Source organism: Ictalurus punctatus, chromosome 24 (assembly GCF_001660625.3).
Source record: "Ictalurus punctatus breed USDA103 chromosome 24, Coco_2.0, whole genome shotgun sequence".
Lineage (NCBI taxonomy): Eukaryota > Metazoa > Chordata > Actinopteri > Siluriformes > Ictaluridae > Ictalurus > Ictalurus punctatus.
Window position 1 is genome coordinate 13622091 of NC_030439.2, and position 21015 is coordinate 13643105.

General features: G+C 38.1%; 1 protein-coding gene across 1 annotated transcript; it reads left to right on the forward strand.

Moving 5' to 3' along the window:
* Window positions 1-2076: 2076 nt before the first annotated feature.
* Window positions 2077-20984, forward strand: casd1 (CAS1 domain containing 1). Its single transcript, XM_017454495.3, has 18 exons — window positions 2077-2249; window positions 7743-7839; window positions 7930-8050; window positions 9812-9856; window positions 9945-10007; window positions 10107-10151; window positions 11091-11214; window positions 12933-13147; window positions 14703-15125; window positions 15611-15700; window positions 15779-15898; window positions 16017-16173; window positions 16263-16342; window positions 16447-16548; window positions 17455-17595; window positions 17679-17756; window positions 17841-17933; window positions 18309-20984. The coding sequence occupies exons 1-18, from the start codon at window positions 2117-2119 to the stop codon at window positions 18564-18566; spliced, it is 2385 nt and encodes a 794-aa protein (XP_017309984.1). The 5' UTR covers window positions 2077-2116; the 3' UTR covers window positions 18567-20984.
* The last annotated feature ends 31 nt before the right edge of the window (window positions 20985-21015 follow it).

Below are 21015 nucleotides of genomic sequence, written 5' to 3' on the forward strand. Positions count from 1 at the left end.
TCTGTTTTTGTTGTTGTTGTTGTTGTTGTTTTTTACTGCATCGTCTTGTGTATTTTTCATACTATACTACCTCCCAAGCGGGGTTTTTAGACTGATAGTACCCTTAGTGCCTGACCTAGTGAACCAGTATGAGGATGTATTTCTTGATGGAGACTTCAAAGCACATCTGTAAGTAGCTCTGGATAGGTCACCTGCCAAATGCCGTAAATGTAAATGCATTGTTATACAGATTTTTTAAATTTTTATTCTTGCTCCCTACATATATAACGTCTTATGTACACCTTAACTGTGGAATAGCTTGTGACATAGCAAAGCTAGCAATAGAGTCCTATCACCTACTAATTAATCCCTTTCTGGGGGAGCTTGTCAAGGCCTCGGCCCTTGCTCCTAACACCTAGGCCAGGACATGTGGAAGCTTTCTGTCAATTTGGTTTAAGTGTGGTGTGGTTGGCACAGTCTATGATGCTGAATGCATGCAAATCGGCCCTGCAAAATCTGACTTGCACTCCAGTGTCACTCCTTTGCCAAAAAAGCCCTGGAAAGAAGAGCATGAGTTTTATAATTTCAAAAGCAGCACAACCAAATGGGCCAGCCTCACAGAATCAGGTCATCACTGGCTGGTTCTGTTTTTCATCAGACAGGGACATGCCATCAGGCCCTTAGCAGGTACCTGAGTGTTCCTGATTCACCCTGTAGGATGGGCCCTGAACAGCATTCTGAGACTCACCAAATTTGTGCTGGAGTAACATAAGGCCTCTCTTTATGAACCCATGCAAGATGCCAATCTGAAATGGGGGTCTCTAAAACTGCCTTGTTTCTAGTGATGCTTCAGAAAATAGTGAGTTTATCCCATCTCGTGCGGAACAGCCATGAGTCCAGCACCCATGTTTATGTGAGGCTTTGGTAAGATTATAATCAGGCAAATGAAAGGATAGATCTCCAGGTACATTTAGTAATTTGGTTCAGTGATCTTATGTATCATCTTACAATTGAGAAGATTCAGTACTCCACAAAACGCTGTAGTCAAAGGTGTTTTACTATTTGGCAGCCAGTGCCAACATACATTTTTTTTGTCTTTCCTCCTTGGTCTCATTTAATACTATATCTGGCCCTGTGAAGCCAAAATTATATGGTATAGAAGAGAATATTTTATTCTATTGCTCTACTTATTTTAATTTATTCTAATTTGGAAATTCTTTCATCTGATTTTATCTAATTTTGAAAGAAGAATTTATAGACTAAGAATGTGTATAAGATGATGTACAATAATGGTGCGCTGGGAGTAAGGGTATGGGTTTATTTTATCTTTATCTATTATTATTATTATTATTATTATTATTATTATTATTATTATTATTATTATTATTATTATTGCTTGACATCTGGAAGCTTTCAAAAGCTCTTTTATTTATTTATTTATTTATTTATTACCTTTTTGTACACCCAATAAAATCATAAGCTTAAAAATTAAACATTTTGTAACCCAGAATATATGTGATATGTGAACCAAGACCAACCCATGGAGTAACTGTGATATGAGATGCTGTCACATTTTTTCTTGCTTCATATCTTGTCTTTTCTTTTTAAATGAAGTAATTTTATTGTTTGTAAAATATTTATTGTAAAGATTTCAACATGAGAGGGAAACTACTTCGATAATAGACTTTTTACAGTTATACTCTGTAATAAGGCACCTTATTGCTTATGACCTGGTGTCATAAGTAAACCTTAGTTTACTCCTGATTGAATTTAATATCTTTTTCTCCTTTTCTGTTTAAAATGACTTGTCCAGCATGAAAACATTCCCTTTGCAGGTAGAGAATCCTCTTTGAATGTGGTGAGTGTTTCCCCAGGACCTTTTTTTCTGATGGTAATAGAAATAGAAACTAATAGTTGAGTAATGAACGAAAAACATTATTATTATTATTATTATTATTATTATTATTATTATTATTATTTGTATTATGAAACATAACAAAAGACTTAAAAGATAAAAAAAAAAGAAGATAATAATAAGACAGGGGGCGTGGTCATCATGTCGGCAGCCTGTCAGTCACGAGAGGGGCGGGGCGCAAATACCGCACGTCCATCTGCTCGTTGTCATGGAGGAGCAAAGATGGCGATACTGGCATACAGCCTGGGCAAACGGGAAATAAATCAGTATTTTAGCATTAAGAATGCAAAATTGCTGTCTCTCGTTGCTGTCATTCTCCTTACCGTGTTCCACGCAGTCTCTCGGCATTATGGAGGTGAGTGTTTAGGCACGGTAAACACCGCTGTGCTCGCGCTCTGTGCAGTGTTTTTAACCTGACAGTGCCTTTAGCCTGTGTGCTGTGCTATGTTAGCTTAGCCGCTAACGACTGCTGCAAAGTCAGCGAACTGGCACTAACGAGCCAGTAAAACTGTGTTTTATTCAGAGGGACGTTAAAGCGTCTTTTTTATCCTTCAGAATATGCATTCTTAGCATGGTGTAAAGTGCTCTTATAAGAGTTAGAGTTATTTCTCCAGGATAAGAAAGGTTAATTAATGAAGTGGTCTGTAACGCAGCTGGCGGAGTGCTGTACATAATGTGCATGTAAGCGAATGAGCTGTCAGAGTAATGTGCTTTATTATTAAAGATTTCAGCGCATTGCACGATCAGTGCTTTATTCTGCTGGGTTAAGTCTGCTCTTGGGGTTGGATAGTCATCCAACATTCCTCTGCATTTTTTCGAGAATGACATCTAGGTATGGTAAACTGTTACACCTTGACATTGGGAGCTGCAGCTGGAGCTAGGTGGAGAAGTACAGTGTAAAGCTACACATTTCAGTCTTGTAAATAATGTCAATGCATGGTGGCATCCTTGAAAAAATGATACAAGGTGATCAGATATGCCATGCTCCAGGAGACTGGAGTTATATCCCTTTACGAAATTGAGCAGTAAACGTTGGAGATTTTCCGACTGCTTCACTATTGTGTTATATTCTTTTTAAAAAAAAAAAAAAAAAAACCCTTAACTTGTGTACATAATATAGCAGTGTTTCCAAAATTGTTTAGTTTCTTCCAGCATGCTCCAGCTGTTAGTGATGGTCTACCAGTTTGAGCAGCTCAGCCTGTTTTCCAGCAGGGATATTTCATTATGGATGATTGTGCACACACAAACTGGAGAAAACAAGGTTTTAAGTTTTTAAACCTACATTTAAAACCAATCAAAGGAAACCCCACCCTCTAACACATGTAAAAAATTGGTTTATATTGAGATATTTGAAATAATATGTGTGTAGGGATGCTGGTGTTTTGTCGTTTTCATTATTCTTGCGAGACGTTTGTGGTTTCTCAAGGAGAAATGAATTGCTAGCAGACAGGGCTGGGCGATATATTGATGTAAAATCAATATCGTGATTAAAGATTATGTGATAGACTTTTCTGAGTTATCGTTGGTGATGTATTTTTTAAGTTTTTAATACATATAAATTAAACGGTACTGAATATGGATGCCGTTGATTTGACGTAAATGTTTACGTTTATAGTTACGACGTTTGGTTTCATTTATACAACTGAGCAATTTAAGGGCCTTGCTCAATTTAAGGGCCTTGCTCAAGGGCCCAACAGTGGTAGCTTGGCAGTGCTGGGGCTTGAACTCCTGACCTTCTGATCAGTATGCAGAGCATTTAACCACTCCCCCTATTTATTTTACTTAATCGTCTTTGTCGGGATTCTAGAAAAGTATCAAACTCAGCTTAGCAGGGGTTTTTCTTGTTTCTTTTATTTTACTATTGTTCTGCAGACGGTTTGTTAGCTAAATTATATATCATGATGCGCGTCATGTATCGTAGAAATGTCCTGAAATTAGGGCTGCACGATTATGGCCAAAATGATAATCCCGATTATTTTAATCAATATTGAGATCTCGATTATTTATCACGATTATTCATTGATTTTAGGGACAACATATTTTTATTGTACTTTCACATTTAAATAAACAGACTGCTGCTTTCACCTCCATGTTGTGTTACATTCCTGCTAATGTACAAATCTTTGCTTCAAATTAGACTGATCCTTAAAGTGCATCATCTCGTAGAAGCAAAACATAATTAAAATTGTACCCAAAATATACGATAAGTAAAAATACCATCAACCAAATGAAAATATGCATCAAATATAACAATATGCAACTAAATGAAAACAATCCAGGCCTATGCAGAAAAGGCAATAACAGTGTTTACAGGAGGAGAGATGCAAAGAAAATTCTTTTAGGAGATTACAAAAATTTAGGAGCACAGTTGAAGGGGTTTTTTTTTTTTTTTTTTTTTTTTTTTTTTTAAAAATAAAGAGATGGTAGCGTTAGTGTGCCACAATATAACACACAAGTAGGCATGAGAAATCTTGAGCTTGTCAATTACGACAGAATATAGGAACATAGTGCGTGATCAATAAAAGATGGCTGTTGTGAGATTGGGAAGTTGAGAGAAGCAGATGATGTTACTCGTCATCATAATGGCTTCTCTGCAGTATATACACACTTCTTCAGTTGACTGAGGAGATGAAAAGCAGTGTGAAAGTAACTGTTGCGTGGTGTAGTTGAATTTTGGACTTACAAAACTCCGAACAGGTCACTCACACCGGTGCGAATAAATATTTATTCACAGTCGCACAAAGTACTTTTCACTCGCAAATGCGAGTGAAATGGTCGCACTGTAGAGCCCTGAGTTTATCTGCAAAGTGTTTTCCCGTTCAGCGTGATGAGGTTTAATGTCCCCGACAACCTCTGTAGTGCCATTTAGCATCGTGCTAGTGTCATGATTTCCCTTCGTGCAAGCACTGGAGCTTGCAGCGAAACTGGCAGCTCGAGCGCTAAAACGCTAACACCGTTTCTGGGTTTTGGCACTACAAAATGACGTCATCCCTGCACCACTGTATGTGATTGGCTGTAAGTGTAGGAAGCACTTAATTTGAGTGGAGAAAACAGCTGAGTTTTCTATGAGCAGAGGACGAACTTTAAATGTCAATATCGCAGTCGATCATGTTCATTTAATCTTGGGCAGTCAAAATCGTGATCGATATTCGATTAATTGTGCAGCCCTACCTGAAGTGTCGTGAAATGATATTTTTGTTGTATTGCCCAGCCAGAGTTTCCACTGGCAGCACTATCAGCAGGTAGTCATATGACATTGGGGTTGAAAGACATTTAAACTAAAGAAGTCTGCGAGAATTTCTTTACAAAATAATTCTTGGATGCCATCGAAGATCGCAGAAGATTCACTGATCTAAAAAAAAAAAAGTCATGCTCTTTAAAATTAATCATTAACCCAAGGTTTTTCTTACTACCACATAAAACTACCACAAACCTCTCTGTCTTTTCATTTTCTTATTATTGCTGCTGGTTTAGAAATTTAAACAACCATTTCTGGACTGGAATTTAAACCTGAGGTTCTTGTAACCGAGAAACAGGATGAACGTTCATCTTAATTAAATCTAATTTAAACATCATTTCGATTTATGATGTTTTTAATACAGTCCATTTTAATTCAGCTTTGTTAAGGTGTATACAGTCCATGTTAATTAAACTTTAAGGCGTGGTTGATTATTTTGTAAAGGATGGTGCTGGATTTATTAGCGTTATGACTTTGTACAGTGCCCAGCATTATTACTGACAACATTACCCTTTGCATATATGTCTTTCTGACATCCAAGAATGTTGTATGCCTCCTTTTGTTAACATATCAAACATTGGGTGTGTAAAGAGATGCATATCTGGCATGAAAAGAAAGAAAACCTGTTTAAAAAAGTCTCTAAACATACAACATAATTTCAGTACGCAGACTTTACCAGGTGTCTTGCCACCTCACATAACTTTGAGGCTTTTATAATTGTTGTAGCTGCTGTCATTTTTTTAATGTGTAAGTATGGGTGTTACAATTAGGAATTTTCACACTATGATAACTTGGTTTAAAAATATCACAGTATGAATCGACCATTACAAAATGCATGCATGCACGCGTGCATGCACACATGCACACACACACACACACACACACACACACACACACACACACACACACACACACACACACACACACATATAAACACAACCCAGTTATGAAAATGAAAGAAAACATTTCTGCTGTAATCTTGTGCAGTTTTTGTCTCTTTGCAAACAAGAACTACAAAGAAACAAAAAGATGAAATCCCCTAATGGTATTTATTTCCTAGAGAGATATTTGTATAGCTGTCTATACAATCTCTAACGCTGTCAGTATTCAGCATGTTGTCGTTGTAAGCTGAAAGAGAGAGTGTCTGTATGCAAAGGCAGCACGCTGAGATAGTTGTTTGCTTTCGTGCTTGTCAGCTGTGCTGTGTTCTTTTGTGCATTTGATGGTCGTTGTGTATGATAAAGTTACGAACATGCTAGGAGTAGCAGCAGAGGTAGCAATGTAACGTGTTTACAGCAAGAGAGGATTACACAGTCCGAGGGATTTCAGTGAAGTCCACATCCCTGCATAGAAAATGTAGGTGGAGTCCACAGGCAGCAGGGTGTAATCCAGCCTTCGTTGCAGGGATTTCAGCCCAGATGTTATAAATGAACCATTTTACAATCTACACTGTATGGCCAGAAGTATGTGGACACCTGACCATCACACTCATTTGTGCTTGTTGAATATCCTGTTCTAGATTTAGTCCCCCATTTACAGTTATAATAATATATAATAATAATCTCCACTCTTCTGGGAAGACTTTCCACTAGAGTTTGGAGCGAGGAGGCCTGGGGTGTGCAGTCAGTGTTCCAATTCATCTTAAAGGTATTCACTGGGGTTGAGGTCAGGGCTCTGTGCAGGCAACTCGAGTTCTTCCACTCCAATCTTTCCAGACCGTTGCTACATTCCCATTCGCCTACTGTCCATCCTTAATAGTATCTGAGATTTGACCTAGTGCGTCCCAAGTCGTTGTATGTTGAGATGAGTATCCCGAAGGTACCGGGATGGTCTACTATTTATGGTGAGGATTCGTGGATGCTTTTTCAGCTAATAATACCCACAACTCCTTGTGTGAGTGAGGAGGAGTTTTGTGACCGTTTGCTTCACCGGATTCAACCTGGCGGACGAGTGTAACGTTAGTGATGTGCATTTTCGAGAGGCGTAAATGAAATCAAGGGAGTGGTAAATTAAATTCTGTAGTATAAATTGTATAAGGAGTAATGAAGGAAGAAAAGCTGAAATGCAGTAAGCAGTTTGTTTACAGTGACGGCATGCGTAACTAGGCAACAACGTTCTCTTCCTTTACATGACGTGTTAGCATGACCCGGTACTTGCATATTCTTTTGCTACACACTCAAAAGTGTGTACTTTTTTCTTCACAAAAGGCGTACATACCTTGTCGTGCGTAGTATAAGTAGGAGAGTGGGGATACAGCACGTTAGTTCATGGCCTTCGCTTTGTGTACTGGGACAGTGACGTGCTGGAACAGGCTCGGGCCCTTTAGTTCCAGTGAAGGGAAATTTTGATGCTACAGCTATACAAAGACATTCTAGACAATTCTGCTTCCAGCTTGTATTGGAGAAGGCCCACATATGGGTATGATAGTCATGTGTCTTGCAAACTTTGGCCATATTGTGTATCATGTGGCACCTAATTTTAAATAATTGGTATGTTTTTTTTTCATTAGTGAATTTATAATCTGCATGTGTGTTTGCGTCTCTGTTTCTCTGTCTCTGTGTGTATATCTGTGTGTGTGTGTTCATCCTTATATTGCACTATATTTGTCAGGCCGGGACACGTGTGAGTGGCTCCTATCCAGTGGACGGTTCCTAGGAGACAGCGCATGGCAGCCTTATGGCTGCATGATGCACAAGTACAAAAGCATGTGAGTCACACCACAGTTACTCTGTAATAACACATGGGGTTATTATCAGAACAGCAGTTTAAATATCATCTTGGTTCTGTTCTTTTTCAGTGAAGCAAAAGCTTGCCTCAATAATAAGAGAATAGCATTCATCGGGGACTCTCGAATTCGTCAGCTCTTCTATTCTTTCATTCAGATTATCAACCCTGATACAAGGGAAGAGGGGAACAAGGTTAGTTTGTGCCTACTGTATTTACTGAAATAATGTAAAATTACTCTTAGGCTATTCCGAATGTTCTTTTGTCTCCTCTAATAATAAAGCTACAGCAGAATTCATGTAGGCCATACTGGGTGATGTGCTGAGTCTCGCTATTTGTTGTCGTGTTTGATTTGATCAATCCCTGGTTTAGGACTAAGTAAAAAACCAACTGCACACCAGGTCTCCTCGCCTGACATCTGTGCCTGACCGCACTAATGCTCGTGTGGCTGAATGGGCAAATCCCCCACAGCCATGTTCTAAAATCCAGTGAAAAGCCTTCCCAGAAGAGTGGAGGTTATTATATAAGAACCAAGGGGGACTAAATCTATAATGGGATGTTCAGAAAGCACATGGGTGTGATTGGTTAGGTGTCCACCTACACTACTGGTCAAAAGTTTAGACACACTCATTCTTTTATTTTATTTTTTTGCCCACATTTTTGAAGTCATAAAAACTCTGGACTTACACAAATGGAACTATGGGAATTATGTTGTGCTTAGAAGTCTGAAATAAATCAAAATAATTTAGTATTTTAGCATCTTCAAAAGTAGACACCCTTTTTGCTTAGAATTTCCATAAATGTATTCATTGCACTTTCTCAACCAATTTCTTGAGGAATCCCCCGAGATGCTTGTTCAACACCTGTGTGAAGCTGGCCCCCCACCCAACGCAAGATAATTATTTATTGAACAAATGATGAGATGATTAGTCTTGACAAAGTCTTCGGCAACTCAACTATAAAAGAGTGCTCACACAAAGAGTGAGTCAATGTCTAATATTTTAAAAACGGAAACAGCACAAACAAAAAATTTTGCGGCACAAAAAAACGAGACTAATTGGTGTGAATTTGGAGCATGTGGGGGGGCGGGGGCTGAGTGACCTCAGAATGACCTATAAATATTCTTTTAATATATCAAAAACCAAAGCAGCACAAACAAAGCATTTAGCGGCACAAACCAGCAAAACGGAGCACAACGATTGAGACTATTTTGCTGACGTTTTGCATTGGGTGGGGGGCCAGCTTCACGCAGGGTTTTTAAACAGCATTAAAGGAGTTCCCACCTATGCTGGACGCTTATTGGCTGCTTTTCGGAATATTTCGCTCCAAGTCATCTGTTTAAAAAATATTATTTTGTAAATAAAATGTTAGTTATCTAATGAAGAAAAATTAATACGTTGGCACAATTATATTTTTGTCTACAACACCGATTTTAAACATTTAATCATACACCTTCAGATCAAAAGATTTCTAAGATCATGAGAAATATTTCAGTCAAGTGTCTCCAAACTATTGATCGGTAGTGTACATTCGGGAATATCATTGAAATGAGGCTTGGCCCACAGTCAGTACCAAGGCAGCTTTCAAAAGTTCTTTTTTTGTAAACCCAGTAAAATCATAATCTTAAAAGTTAAACATTTTATGACTCAGAATATATGTGATTTATCATGAACCAAGACCAACCCATGGAGTAACTGTGAAATGAGATGCTGTCACAATTTTCTTGCATCATATTTTGTCTTTTTTTTTAATTAAGTAATTTTATTGTTTGTGCTGAACTGAAATATTTATTGCAAGATTTCAACATGAGAGGGAAACTACTTCAATAATATACTTTTTACAGTTATACTCTGTAATAAGGCGCCTTATTGCTTATGACCTGGTTAGGACCTTAGTTTACTCCTGATTGAATTTAATCTCTTTCTCTCCTTTTCTGTTTGAAATGACCTGCCCAGCATGAAAACATTCCCTTTGCAGATAGAGAATCCTCTGTGAATGTGGTGAGTGTTTCCTCAGGAACCTTTATTTCTGATGGTAATAGAAATAGAAACTAATAGTTGAGTAATAAAAGAAAAAACATTTTTGTAGGACTTTTTATGGCATGCAGAAGTAAATAATTCCATGAAGGAGCAGTTGACGTCATGGACAGAGGTAAACGAAAAATGCGAAATCACATGATTTCAGATTATTTGGGTCTACAGATTGGTGTTGCATCTTGTCAATTTTTTTCTTTATCACTCTTTAATACAGAAACCCTCTTCCAAGCCAGATGTCATCATCATTGGTGCTGCTACTGTAAGTCAAAGCCACATGAAATAAATATTCAGATGAAATAAGTGTACTTTATTTATTTTTTTTGCCTTGCTGCTCTAACAGGTTATTCAGACAGTACGTTTACATGGACAGCAATAATCCAATATTAGCCTGATTAAGACGATACTACCATGTAAACAGTGATTATTAATGACCTTAATCCGATTAAAGTCATTCTCGAAGTAAACACAAATCAAATTAAGACATGTGGAGTATTCCTGATTTATTCGCATTATCGACAGACATGTAAACACCTTAATTACACTATTAACGCCATGTGAGAGTTTTCACCGCATTTTGTGACAGGACACGTTCACACAAGGCAGTGCTCATCCGTTTGACGGCAAACAAGCAAGCACGGGTGTGTCCAAAACTATATAACTACTACAGTATATAGTAGGTGAAATGCATGTATCTCAGCTGCTATATAGTAGGCAAGTACGTGGTTTGGGACGCAGCCCATGGCTTCAAGCAGTCGTCTATTTGCACGTACAGCACGACAAATAATTAACTGCACTTGAAACTTTTGTGAAATTAAAAATAAAAACACCCAAAACTTTATAGGGCTGTACTCAATTTTGTTGCCAGCGGTTTAGACATTAATGGCTGTGTGTTGAGTTATTTTGAGGGGACAACAAATTTACACTGTTACACAAGCTATACACTCACTACTTTACATTGTAGCAAAGTGTCATTTCTTCAGTGTTGTCACATGAAAAGATATACTCAAATGCACTCACTTATGCGAGATACTGTAGGTTCTATAACATGTAACACAGGAACATGTAATAAATATTCTAAAAGCGACTCATGTAAACACCTTAATCACAATATTGTCTTATTTAGAATAAGCTCAATAATTAGATTACTGCTGTCCATGTAAACGTAGTCAGAGTTGTCATGCTTTTTATATTTTCACAGTGGTCTATTAAACTGCACAGCGGCAGCAGCGAGTCACTCCTTCAATACAAAGCAAACCTCACATCTTTAGCAGCACCATTGGAAAAACTAACCGAGCACAGTGAAGTCTTTTGGGTCGTACAGGGTGTGTATCAAAGGTGGAAGTTTATCAATATTAAGGAGATGTATCATGCAGTGAACTGTTGTGTATGTGTGGTATTATGTGTTTTCATTTCCTTTCAGAATCTTTCTTTTCTTTTTATACATTTTTAGAGCTACTTTTAGAGGTTCTTTTATATTTATATATTTATATATCTGATGCACTTTATTTGATGTTGCTCTGATCGGATTGCATCCAATTTCGTTGTACATGTCAGCGCTCCAGATGGCGACTAAAATGGTCGCCAATGCGACTAACTTTTTAATTTTGCGACCATGTTTTTTCTGCCAGTCGCCAGTGGCCACCGTTACCCACAAACAAAATTAAAAACCAAATTAAATAGAAATTACGATACGTCTTGTCGTGTTAGGCTACTGAACTCTCATCTCCTCTAGCGCTTGCGTCTACCTGCCCTGTCGCATGCACTCCTGTATGGCTTCCAATAAATAAACTCTGCACTCTTGTCCTGCGGTGGTTGAAGCGTCAGCTGTATAGATGAACAGAAACAGGTTTAACATCGCGTTTATCGGGTTAAAAAGTTGGAATTGTTAACTTTATTAAAGGTGTTTAATTTAGTTTGATTTGGTTTGGAATTTGAATTTATCCGTTATATGTAGGCTAGCTAACTGTGTAGTTAACTAACGTTAGCCTGCTGACAAGAAAACGAAATGCGCAAACGAAAAATATCAGACTTTTCTCATTCCCTGCCCGTCCAAACCCTGCCTCCTCTACATCAGATGCCGACAATGTTGAGACCAACTCGACCAGTGAAAGTTCTCAAGTGACATTTGAGTCATCCCAGCCCGTTTCAATCGGTGTGCAATCTTTTACACAGGATGACAGCCAAGCGCAGCGAGTTGAGTCGTCTTCTCCCGTCCCTGCAGCTCCCATCCCAACAAGACAGTTTAAATCAGCTTGGCTACAAAAATTCGTCTGGTTACGTTATGACAATGGGAAAATGTACTGTACCCTTTATGCTAAAGCAGGACAAGATATTGCTGGTAAAACAGAGTTCATTACCGGTTCGAGTCATTTTAAAAAAGAAACCGTGAAGAAGCATGGTGACAGTAAAAAAACATAAGAACGCCAGGGATTGTGTCATTGCTAGGTCTGCCCCTCGTGCCACCCCATCGTGCCACCCCATCGTGAAAGCAGTGCACCACGCTAGTGATCAAGTCGCAGAAAAAGAGATAAGGGAATTGAAAATAAAATTCAATGCAGACTACATGACTTTGAGCCTGAATAAGCAGGAAACAACTAATTGTACATAGTTGAATAAAAAAGTGAAAAAAGAAACAAATGACTGGACATTTAAGTATTTACGGTAATATGATATACTGAACATTTCACATATTGTGTATGTAAAGAATACATTGTGTAAACTATGGGAGGCAGAGTAAACAAAGGCAGACAGTACAGAGAGGAAAGAAAAGGCAATGTGAGGTAGCCGTTTAACAATGATATCATCATATGTCATATGACATCACTATATTTTGGCTCCTGAAAATTTGATTTGGCACCTAAATATTTTTGCTTTAGGAGCCGATGGCTCCTAGATTTTTTTTTATTTTTTTTTTTGTCTGGAGCCCTGCATGTACAATGACAATAAAGATTCTATTCTATCAAGTGTGGGGAATATGCCAAAGAGCAAAAGGACTATTTAACTATTTAATCATTGTTATTCTTGTGTACCTTGCTTTTAGGTCCTGTCTATGAAAAGATCTTGAGCGAGAATCGTAAGATGATTACCAACGAGCAAATTAACTTATATAATGCAGCAGCACTCAGTGCTCTGAACAGCAGCAAGAGGAACGCCAAGGCTATGGTGAAGTTCCTGCAGTCGTCACGGCAAGCTGCCTTGGAGACCATCACCCAATCAGAAGATGGCCTGCACCTTCCTGTGAGCGCAAGGAACGTGGTAGGTCATTAATCATTTGACACACTTTCATATAGATCAGAGGTGGATAAAATCTGTAGTCTGCTCACCTGGGACAAGCAGATTACAAATGCAGGCCATAATTTTTTCATTCATCAAGTTCAGAATGCTTCTGTATAACAGTCACCAGTGCTGTTTTCTTTTTCTAACCTCTATGCTTGTTTAAATGTAACTCGCTCCAATCGGTTTAACTTTTGGTGGTACAAAGCACCAAACTGTTGTGGTATTGGTAACTATTGCGCTACCCTTATTTGCATTGCCCTTTTTGCAGTATGCAAGCAAACCCTGAATGTGGTCTGGCTGTTGGGCGGAGCTATTTTTACTAGGCATGTCCACTTTATTCGGAACACCTGCAGATTCATGCAGTTATCTAATCGGCCAATCACGTGACAGCAGCGTAATGCAAAAGAATCATGCAGGTACAGATCAAGAGCTTCAGTTAATGTTCACATCAAACATCAGAATGAATAAAAAGTGTGATCTCTGTGAATTTAACCGTGGCATGGATGTTGGTACCAGAACGGCTGGTCTGAGTATTTCAGAAACTGCTGATCTCCTGGGAATTTCACACACCGCAGTCACTAGAGTTTATACAGAATGTTTCACACAATGCTTCGTCATCATTCTTAGAGACAGTCTCGCCCCTCCCAAGGATTCAAGGACTCGCTTATTTTCCTTACTCTGTATTTAAGTAATAAGCTCATTATAATTTTGATGTGAAATACATTAGTTCCCACTTTTTAGCCCAGTTAGCATAACATAATTTAATTAGCCTTAATTAACTTAATTAGCCTGATGAGATAATTATTGAATTTATTATTTGTCCACCCCTGTAGATGTATTCATTGTTGTTGTTGTTTTTTTTTTGTTGTTGTTGTTTTTGTAGGAATCATTACCTTTATTACCAGTCTGAATACAAATACTTGCAGGCCACAATAAAAAAAAAAGTTTGTACATTTTAAAGACTGATCCCAAACCAATTAACTGTGTACAGGCACAGCACTCACTCTTCTCTCACTCACACACACACAGAGAAAAACATCAGTATTTATAAACCAAAAGTACCAAAGTTTAAATGAGGAAACGAAACCGAGGGGAGAGTTGAGGTTAAAGCAGGATGTTGCTGATGAACTGATAATATGATGTACTGAAACTTGTACAAATATTCATCAAATGAGGATTTATATATATATATAAAATAAATAAAAAGATTTGATATGGACAGTAAAATGTTACACTGACATCTAAATAGATAATTTCCCACAATTCCAATTAGTTTTATTTATTAATTTGGTGAACAAATCAGCAGTGTTAGGACCTGGTTGTGAATTGTTTTCATGTTGTGGGAACTATTACGTCTGTCCACACACATACACGCACATACAAACTCACACCCCTGCACACACATACCACAGTGGGTGAACATTTTGCAAGAAAAAAAAACCAGACAGCATTTCCTCTCTCTGTATCAACGCAGTCGTTTCTATAGTGCAATGTATTCATTGTTGACGAACTTGTTATTCTGCTCATTCTTCAGGGGGCCATGGTTCTGATGAACTCCCTATGCAACAAGATCCTGATGCCTATCGATGGTTCGTGTTGTCAGAGTGTTCCTCCACTGAGTGTGCTACAGAAACTGGCTGCTGGACTTTTCCTGGTAGCTGCTGTCTGCTTTCTGGTGTTGCATGCGCTCGGCTACACCGGGCACTGGAAGAGCAAGCCTGTGTCTGATATTGAGAGCGGTGAGGAGAAGAAACCTCCCACGGCTGCATTTCCGCTCATCCTAAAGAACGTGTTACAGTCCATTTGCAAGATGGGTCTCATCATGCTGTACTTCTACCTGTGTGACCGAGCGGACATCTTTATGAAGGAGCAGAAGTTCTACACACACTCCACCTTCTTCGTCCCACTCATCTATATATTTATGCTGGGGTGTTTCTACAATGAGAACACTAAAGAGGTACAGGTACACTTTTTTCCTTCAAAACTTTGATTTTGCAGCCTGTAATTTTGGGGGAATAGAATAAACACGTTTGCTCATTGTCCCAGTGTGTCATGTTGCGGTTTTAAATTTGTCTAAGTTTGCTTGGCGTTGTAATTCCAGCTTATCCAACTTCAGTCCCAATGACACTGCTGTACATGTAGACTTCAGTTTTCTTCATTAAAAACAAAGCACTCTGTTGCCCTTTTTCCCACCGGTAGTGTTTAGTGTCATAAGTGTTGTGAATTGGGTTAGAGGTGTGAATCAGGACTGGGATCCTATGGGAACCAACACAAAACCCACAGGGGCAGACAGTTTTTTTACAAAATTTCCCCCATCCCAGTGGAAAATGGAGTTAAAGTTCTAGTACCCGTGCTTAATTCCTGTCCGTTTTATTAATTATTCAAGCGTTGTTACATAACTTGGACACTGTCACGTCATGTAGCTACTCTTTCATTTTTCAGGCCAAACTGCTGAACAGAGAACAGACTGATGAATGGAAGGGCTGGATGCAGCTGGTTATACTTGTCTATCATATATCCGGAGCCAGTGCTGTAAGTTCTGACTGGAACATTCTTACGCTTGCTTTACAGTATGATCACCATCTCATTTATTTTATTTGCTCTGTACAGTTCATACCCGTGTACATGCATGTCCGTGTCCTGGTGGCAGCTTATCTCTTCCAGACAGGATATGGCCACTTTTCCTTCTTCTGGTTAAAGGGTGATTTTGGACTCTACAGAGTGTGCCAGGTATTTATCTCTAGCATCCTTCTCTCTGTCCTGTTTTCCAGTGTCTGTATTCACATCTGGTCATATAAAGTATGTCTCATAAATGATAAGTACACACTAAGAGGTTTGTTTGTTATAGGTTCTCTTTAGACTCAATTTCCTGGTGATAGTGCTCTGCCTTGTGATGGACAGATCATACCAGTTCTACTATTTTGTGCCTCTGGTTACCTTTTGGTTTGTGATTATCTATGCCACAATGGCTGTGTGGCCACAGATTCTACAGATAAAAGCCAATGGTAATAATGCCTATTGAAAAATTCATGTTGTGATCATTTTGTCTTCATGTTATACACACGTAGCACTGCATTGTTTTTGTGTGTTTCAGGCAGCAATTTATGGCACCTGGTACTTGTATTGAAACTGTTGGTGTTACTTCTTTTCATTTGCTTCTTTGCATACTCGCAGGTGGGCTCTTACAAACGTTAAATTAAATATCTCAGCATTCTTAGAGAGTCGTTATTTAACTGCCTCACTTCTTTACAGCACATAGTGAACTTTTTTTTTTACAGGGTTTTTTTGAGAGTATTTTCTCCGTGTGGCCTGTTTCAAAGCTCTTTGAACTCCAAGGAAGTGTCCATGAGTGGTGGTTCAGGTGGAAGCTAGATAGATTTGTAAGTAATATATGCCTTATTTTATGTGACGCAATGTTTGCACACCCTTGACAAAACGAAGACCAAAAATACATTTTGTAACTATGCTACAGCATAGAGCATTAATAGAAAATGTATGAAATGAGCATAGATACAAAAATACACACGTGTTCATAAATAAGACAATAAGGACAACATCTATGTGATGCGCTGGCATTACAAGACAGTTACACGCTCCATTCTCACAGCCCCCTTTGTTAATTAGTTGAACATTTGTTCTTCTTTTTGTAAAAGTCCTCTAACAAGCACATCAATTTCAATTCCTCACGCAACAGATTAATATCAGATGTAGCCAGTTCCTAACAAGCTGCAACACTGCCCTGCTTTTACATGTACATTTGGTCATTTCACAGAAGTTCTCATCTAGAGTGACTTACAAAATGTGCAAGCAGTTGATTGTGCAGCGATACAAAAGGACCGTGTGCATCTGGAGTTATTAATAATCTGAAAGAGACAAGTGCTAGATTGATCCAAGCGGAGTCGGATTTAATAATATGTTGCGTTTAACTATTTCAGTTGCTTTTGTTTGATTTGTTCATTGCAAATAGCTGAAATTCTGTCAATTTTGACAATAAACCTGAGTTGCAATGGGGGTTCAATAATTTTGAGGCAACCATATAACAGACAATTAGTAACAAAGGGCAATTTTAAACCTATGTGCATAAAAATAATAATTCAAATCCAACATGTAATACAATTGGTGATCAATGCAATGTACGCAGCAATGTTTTGTGTTGTGAACACGTTTATAGAGAGAAGTGTTAAGAAATCCAGAATGCTTTTAAATGCCAGTTATACCAATATGTTTGATTATTTATGCTGTTAGCATGCCATTCTTCTGAGTGTGTTCCTCCACTTCTGTTGCAGGCTGTCATCAACGGCATGCTGTTCGCCTTTATTTACCTGATATTGCAGAAATATCAGATCCTCTCCGAGGGGAAAGGCGAGCCGCTTTTCTCCACCAAGATTTCCAACTGCTTGCTCTTTGTATCAGTGATTTCTTTCATAGTAAGTATGCTACTAGACTCCGCTTGTACTGCCTCTATTTATTTGACTTAATCTTAAACTTCATTCATTTCTCCACCTTTTAGACATATTCCATATGGGCAAGTAGCTGCAAAGATAAGACTAAATGCAATGAGATGCATCCCTACATATCTGTGGTGCAGGTAATTTCCTGTAAATGGTGCTTTTTGTTAAGGTGATATCCTGCTTCTTCCAGCTGTTCACTGTGCTATTTCCTCAACCCACAGATTCTGGCATTTGTTCTCATCAGGAACATTCCGGGTTATGCTCGTTCCCTGTACAGCTCCTTTTTTGCATGGTTTGGAAAAATCTCATTAGAGGTAAGGTGCCTGTGGCATGAGCAATCATTTCCAAGCCAAATTCAGTAGTTCGAAAAAAAGTCTTTCAAATCAAATGGAAAAAAACAAATCAGTACTAGGAGTGTGCACAGATGTGTGTGAAAACCTGGTTAACCATCTGAGGCTTTTCTAGTTTTCGGATACTGCAGGTGATGGTGAAACGATAGAGAATGTAATGTTCATGCTTATAGGTTGACTGAAAACTGTAACCCACTTGATTATAAATAATGAACACACACCTATTATCCAATCAGAATCACCTATGTGGGTGAAGATAACAGACTCTTATAAAGTCACAATATGGTAGGACATATGTAGAGTGAGATTCATGCATTTGTCTGTCTCTTACTCCTGTAGCTCTTCATCTGTCAGTACCACATCTGGCTGGCAGCTGACACAAAGGGCATCCTGGTCCTTATTCCCGGAAATCCCTCTCTAAATATTATCATCAGCACCTTCATCTTCGTATGCGTCGCTCACGAGATCTCACAGATCACCAATGACCTGGCCCAGGTAGCCATTCCTAAAGACAGTGGCACACTGCTCAAGAGACTGCTGGCGACTGGACTCTTCATGGGGCTCGTCCTCATGCTGTCTAACAGCCGCTGGGCCTGAGACAGAAGGAGTTTAGCGTACAGACTCCTGAGTGAGTTGATTGATTGGAACACATCCTGTTTAAAAGGAAGTTTTAGGAACAGACTCGTTGCTGGCACAGTGCTGCTCACTAAATACACCCTGAGCAGCATGTCTTGGAGCAAAGCTCATCATGCAGTATTTAGTTTATGAAGACAGTGAACATACATTTTATACAGAATGTATGCCGTGCCTTTTGAGTTCTGCAGTACCTGTGCTCACCGACTGACTTTTCAAATAAGACTAAATCTGACACCAACACGCGAGGGAATAGAAACAACCTCTATTCCATCCATGTTTTGTACAGTATTTAATGATTTAAATTAAGTTTACTTTGTACAGCGGTGTATTTGTGTCGCCTTAATGTCCGGTCTGTCATTTCTAGTCGATTTTTGAATGCTGAGCCCATGTGGATGAAATATAAAACCCCATTCATGTTTCCTCCTTCATGAAGTACACATCGAACCATATGCCAACAGCTTCTTTCATCACTAGTCAGTTAAGTACTGTGTAAACAACAACAACAACCTTAATTCTTCTAAATCTCAACCAGGGTATCCATGGGTCATTAATAAGTATTACAAAAATAATTAATTAATTCTTTTCAAGGAAAATCAAGCTTTAGATGCATTAAAAAAATCTGGATTTTTTTAATTTATATTTGCTAATTTAATGAATTTGAATATATAAAAGCCATCAGTGGCCTTTAGAAGAACAGAACTATTTATGTGGATACTTTGTGTACTCTTTAATTTTTACTATATCTACTACTATTACTGAAGTACGCAGTGGATATTTCCTGGATTCTTGGTGGCTTTTATGTACTCATAAACTGTAAGTAAATTAGCTAAATATCTGAAGTACATTCAGATGTAATATGTTTTTCGTAAATTTGGGCCTTCCACAGGTACGCCAATCCTGTCTAGTAACGTTTGTGCGTTTTATTTCTTTCCCTCCCCTTGCTACAGTGACCCTCCGCTCTAGTAATACAGACATTTAATAGACTTTAACACATCAAGAATGCTCGGTTTTCAAACAGCTCTTTTGATATTTACCTTTTATTACACTTATAAACAGTGTAATAAGTATTTGAAAAGGCATTAACAATGCCTCATCGTGGCATTAAAAAGGAATTCTCTTATACCAGGTGAACAGACACGTGACATTTTTATCATCAAAAGGGTCAATGCATAAACTACTGAAAGACTGTTTATCCCAAGACACTGTACAGTAATGTACATCTGGAGTTGTGTGACAGTTTATTACCCTGTTATTTATTATTACAAATTTACACATATATTTAACCAAGCTGCTTTGTTGTTCTAATCCTGTGATTTGAATATTGATGGCGGACCAAAAAAAATAAATAAATAAAATTACGTGAGAGGCAGAATCCCATCGATGAAGGATTTATGAGTAGGGAAAGGCTTTAAAAAGTGCAGGAGTTCCATTAGACCAACCTAAGCTAAGCTTTAGTGGAGTTATGAATTTTCAGAATAACTATAGTAAATCATTTTATTCTATATGTATTATTCTGCTTACCGCTTTTACATTTCAGTAAGTACAAACAGCAAAGCATACTGTCCCGTGTTGTGAATGTAAATCTTTACTCTGTTACTGTATATTGATGCTATAAGGAGGTTTTACCTTTTAAAGCTACTAACAGGGAGTTTAGAAATACAGTGCTTTAATCCCTCAACTGAAATTGAGAAAGCATTGGAGTAGATTTAGACACATCACTTGTACACATTTTCTTGTTTGGGACTATGGCAGCTGGTAAAATGTGGCTATATGGTAAATATCTATAAGCTACAAGATGGATTGAAGTTTGTTTTTCTCTTGACAAGTCTATTAATTGTTTTTTTCGAGCAGGAACGGTTTTAAACAATCCTGCTGGTGAAATCAGATTTTTTTCAGTTAAATTATGGCCATGTTTATCTGATCTACTTTTAAAAAGGGCCACTAGGTGAATGCTAGCTACAATGATCAGACATTTGTAATTTAACTTTGTACCATAGCTTTGTTTCATAGTTGTTGTATTTTGCAGATCTACAAAATCTGCGCTATTTTAGCCTTTTCTTCCATTATAGGAAGACAAAATAAAGACAAGATAAAAAGTAAACAAATACCTTGTGTAAAAGTAAGCGTTTTCCTGAAGTGGCGTTTAAGCCAAACTGCAGCTGTAATCTGATGGATTTACTCCACGTTACAGCTATTTATCCAATTGTAAATGTGTGGATTTTATTTTTTAAGACTTTGTTCAAACATTTTCTATAGTTTAGTTTGGACCTCTGTAAAAACAAGATTCATACCATGTTAATGTAAATATAAAAGTTTTGTCCTGAAATGTGAAAAGGTTTTGTTGTTTAGTCATTGTCAGTGATAAAATACCTTGCTGAACATGTTTTGTACTGTTTTATTCCCCCCAAGC

Bases quoted from the DNA above. Each gene is read 5' to 3' on its own strand.
- casd1 (XM_017454495.3), top strand. From the start codon at position 2,117: ATGGCGATACTGGCATACAGCCTGGGCAAACGGGAAATAAATCAGTAT. The intron at 2,250-7,742 runs GTGAGTGTTTAG...TATATTTGTCAG, and splicing joins AGTCTCTCGGCATTATGGAG to GCCGGGACACGTGTGAGTGG. The intron at 9,857-9,944 runs GTGAGTGTTTCC...ACATTTTTGTAG, and splicing joins GAGAATCCTCTGTGAATGTG to GACTTTTTATGGCATGCAGA.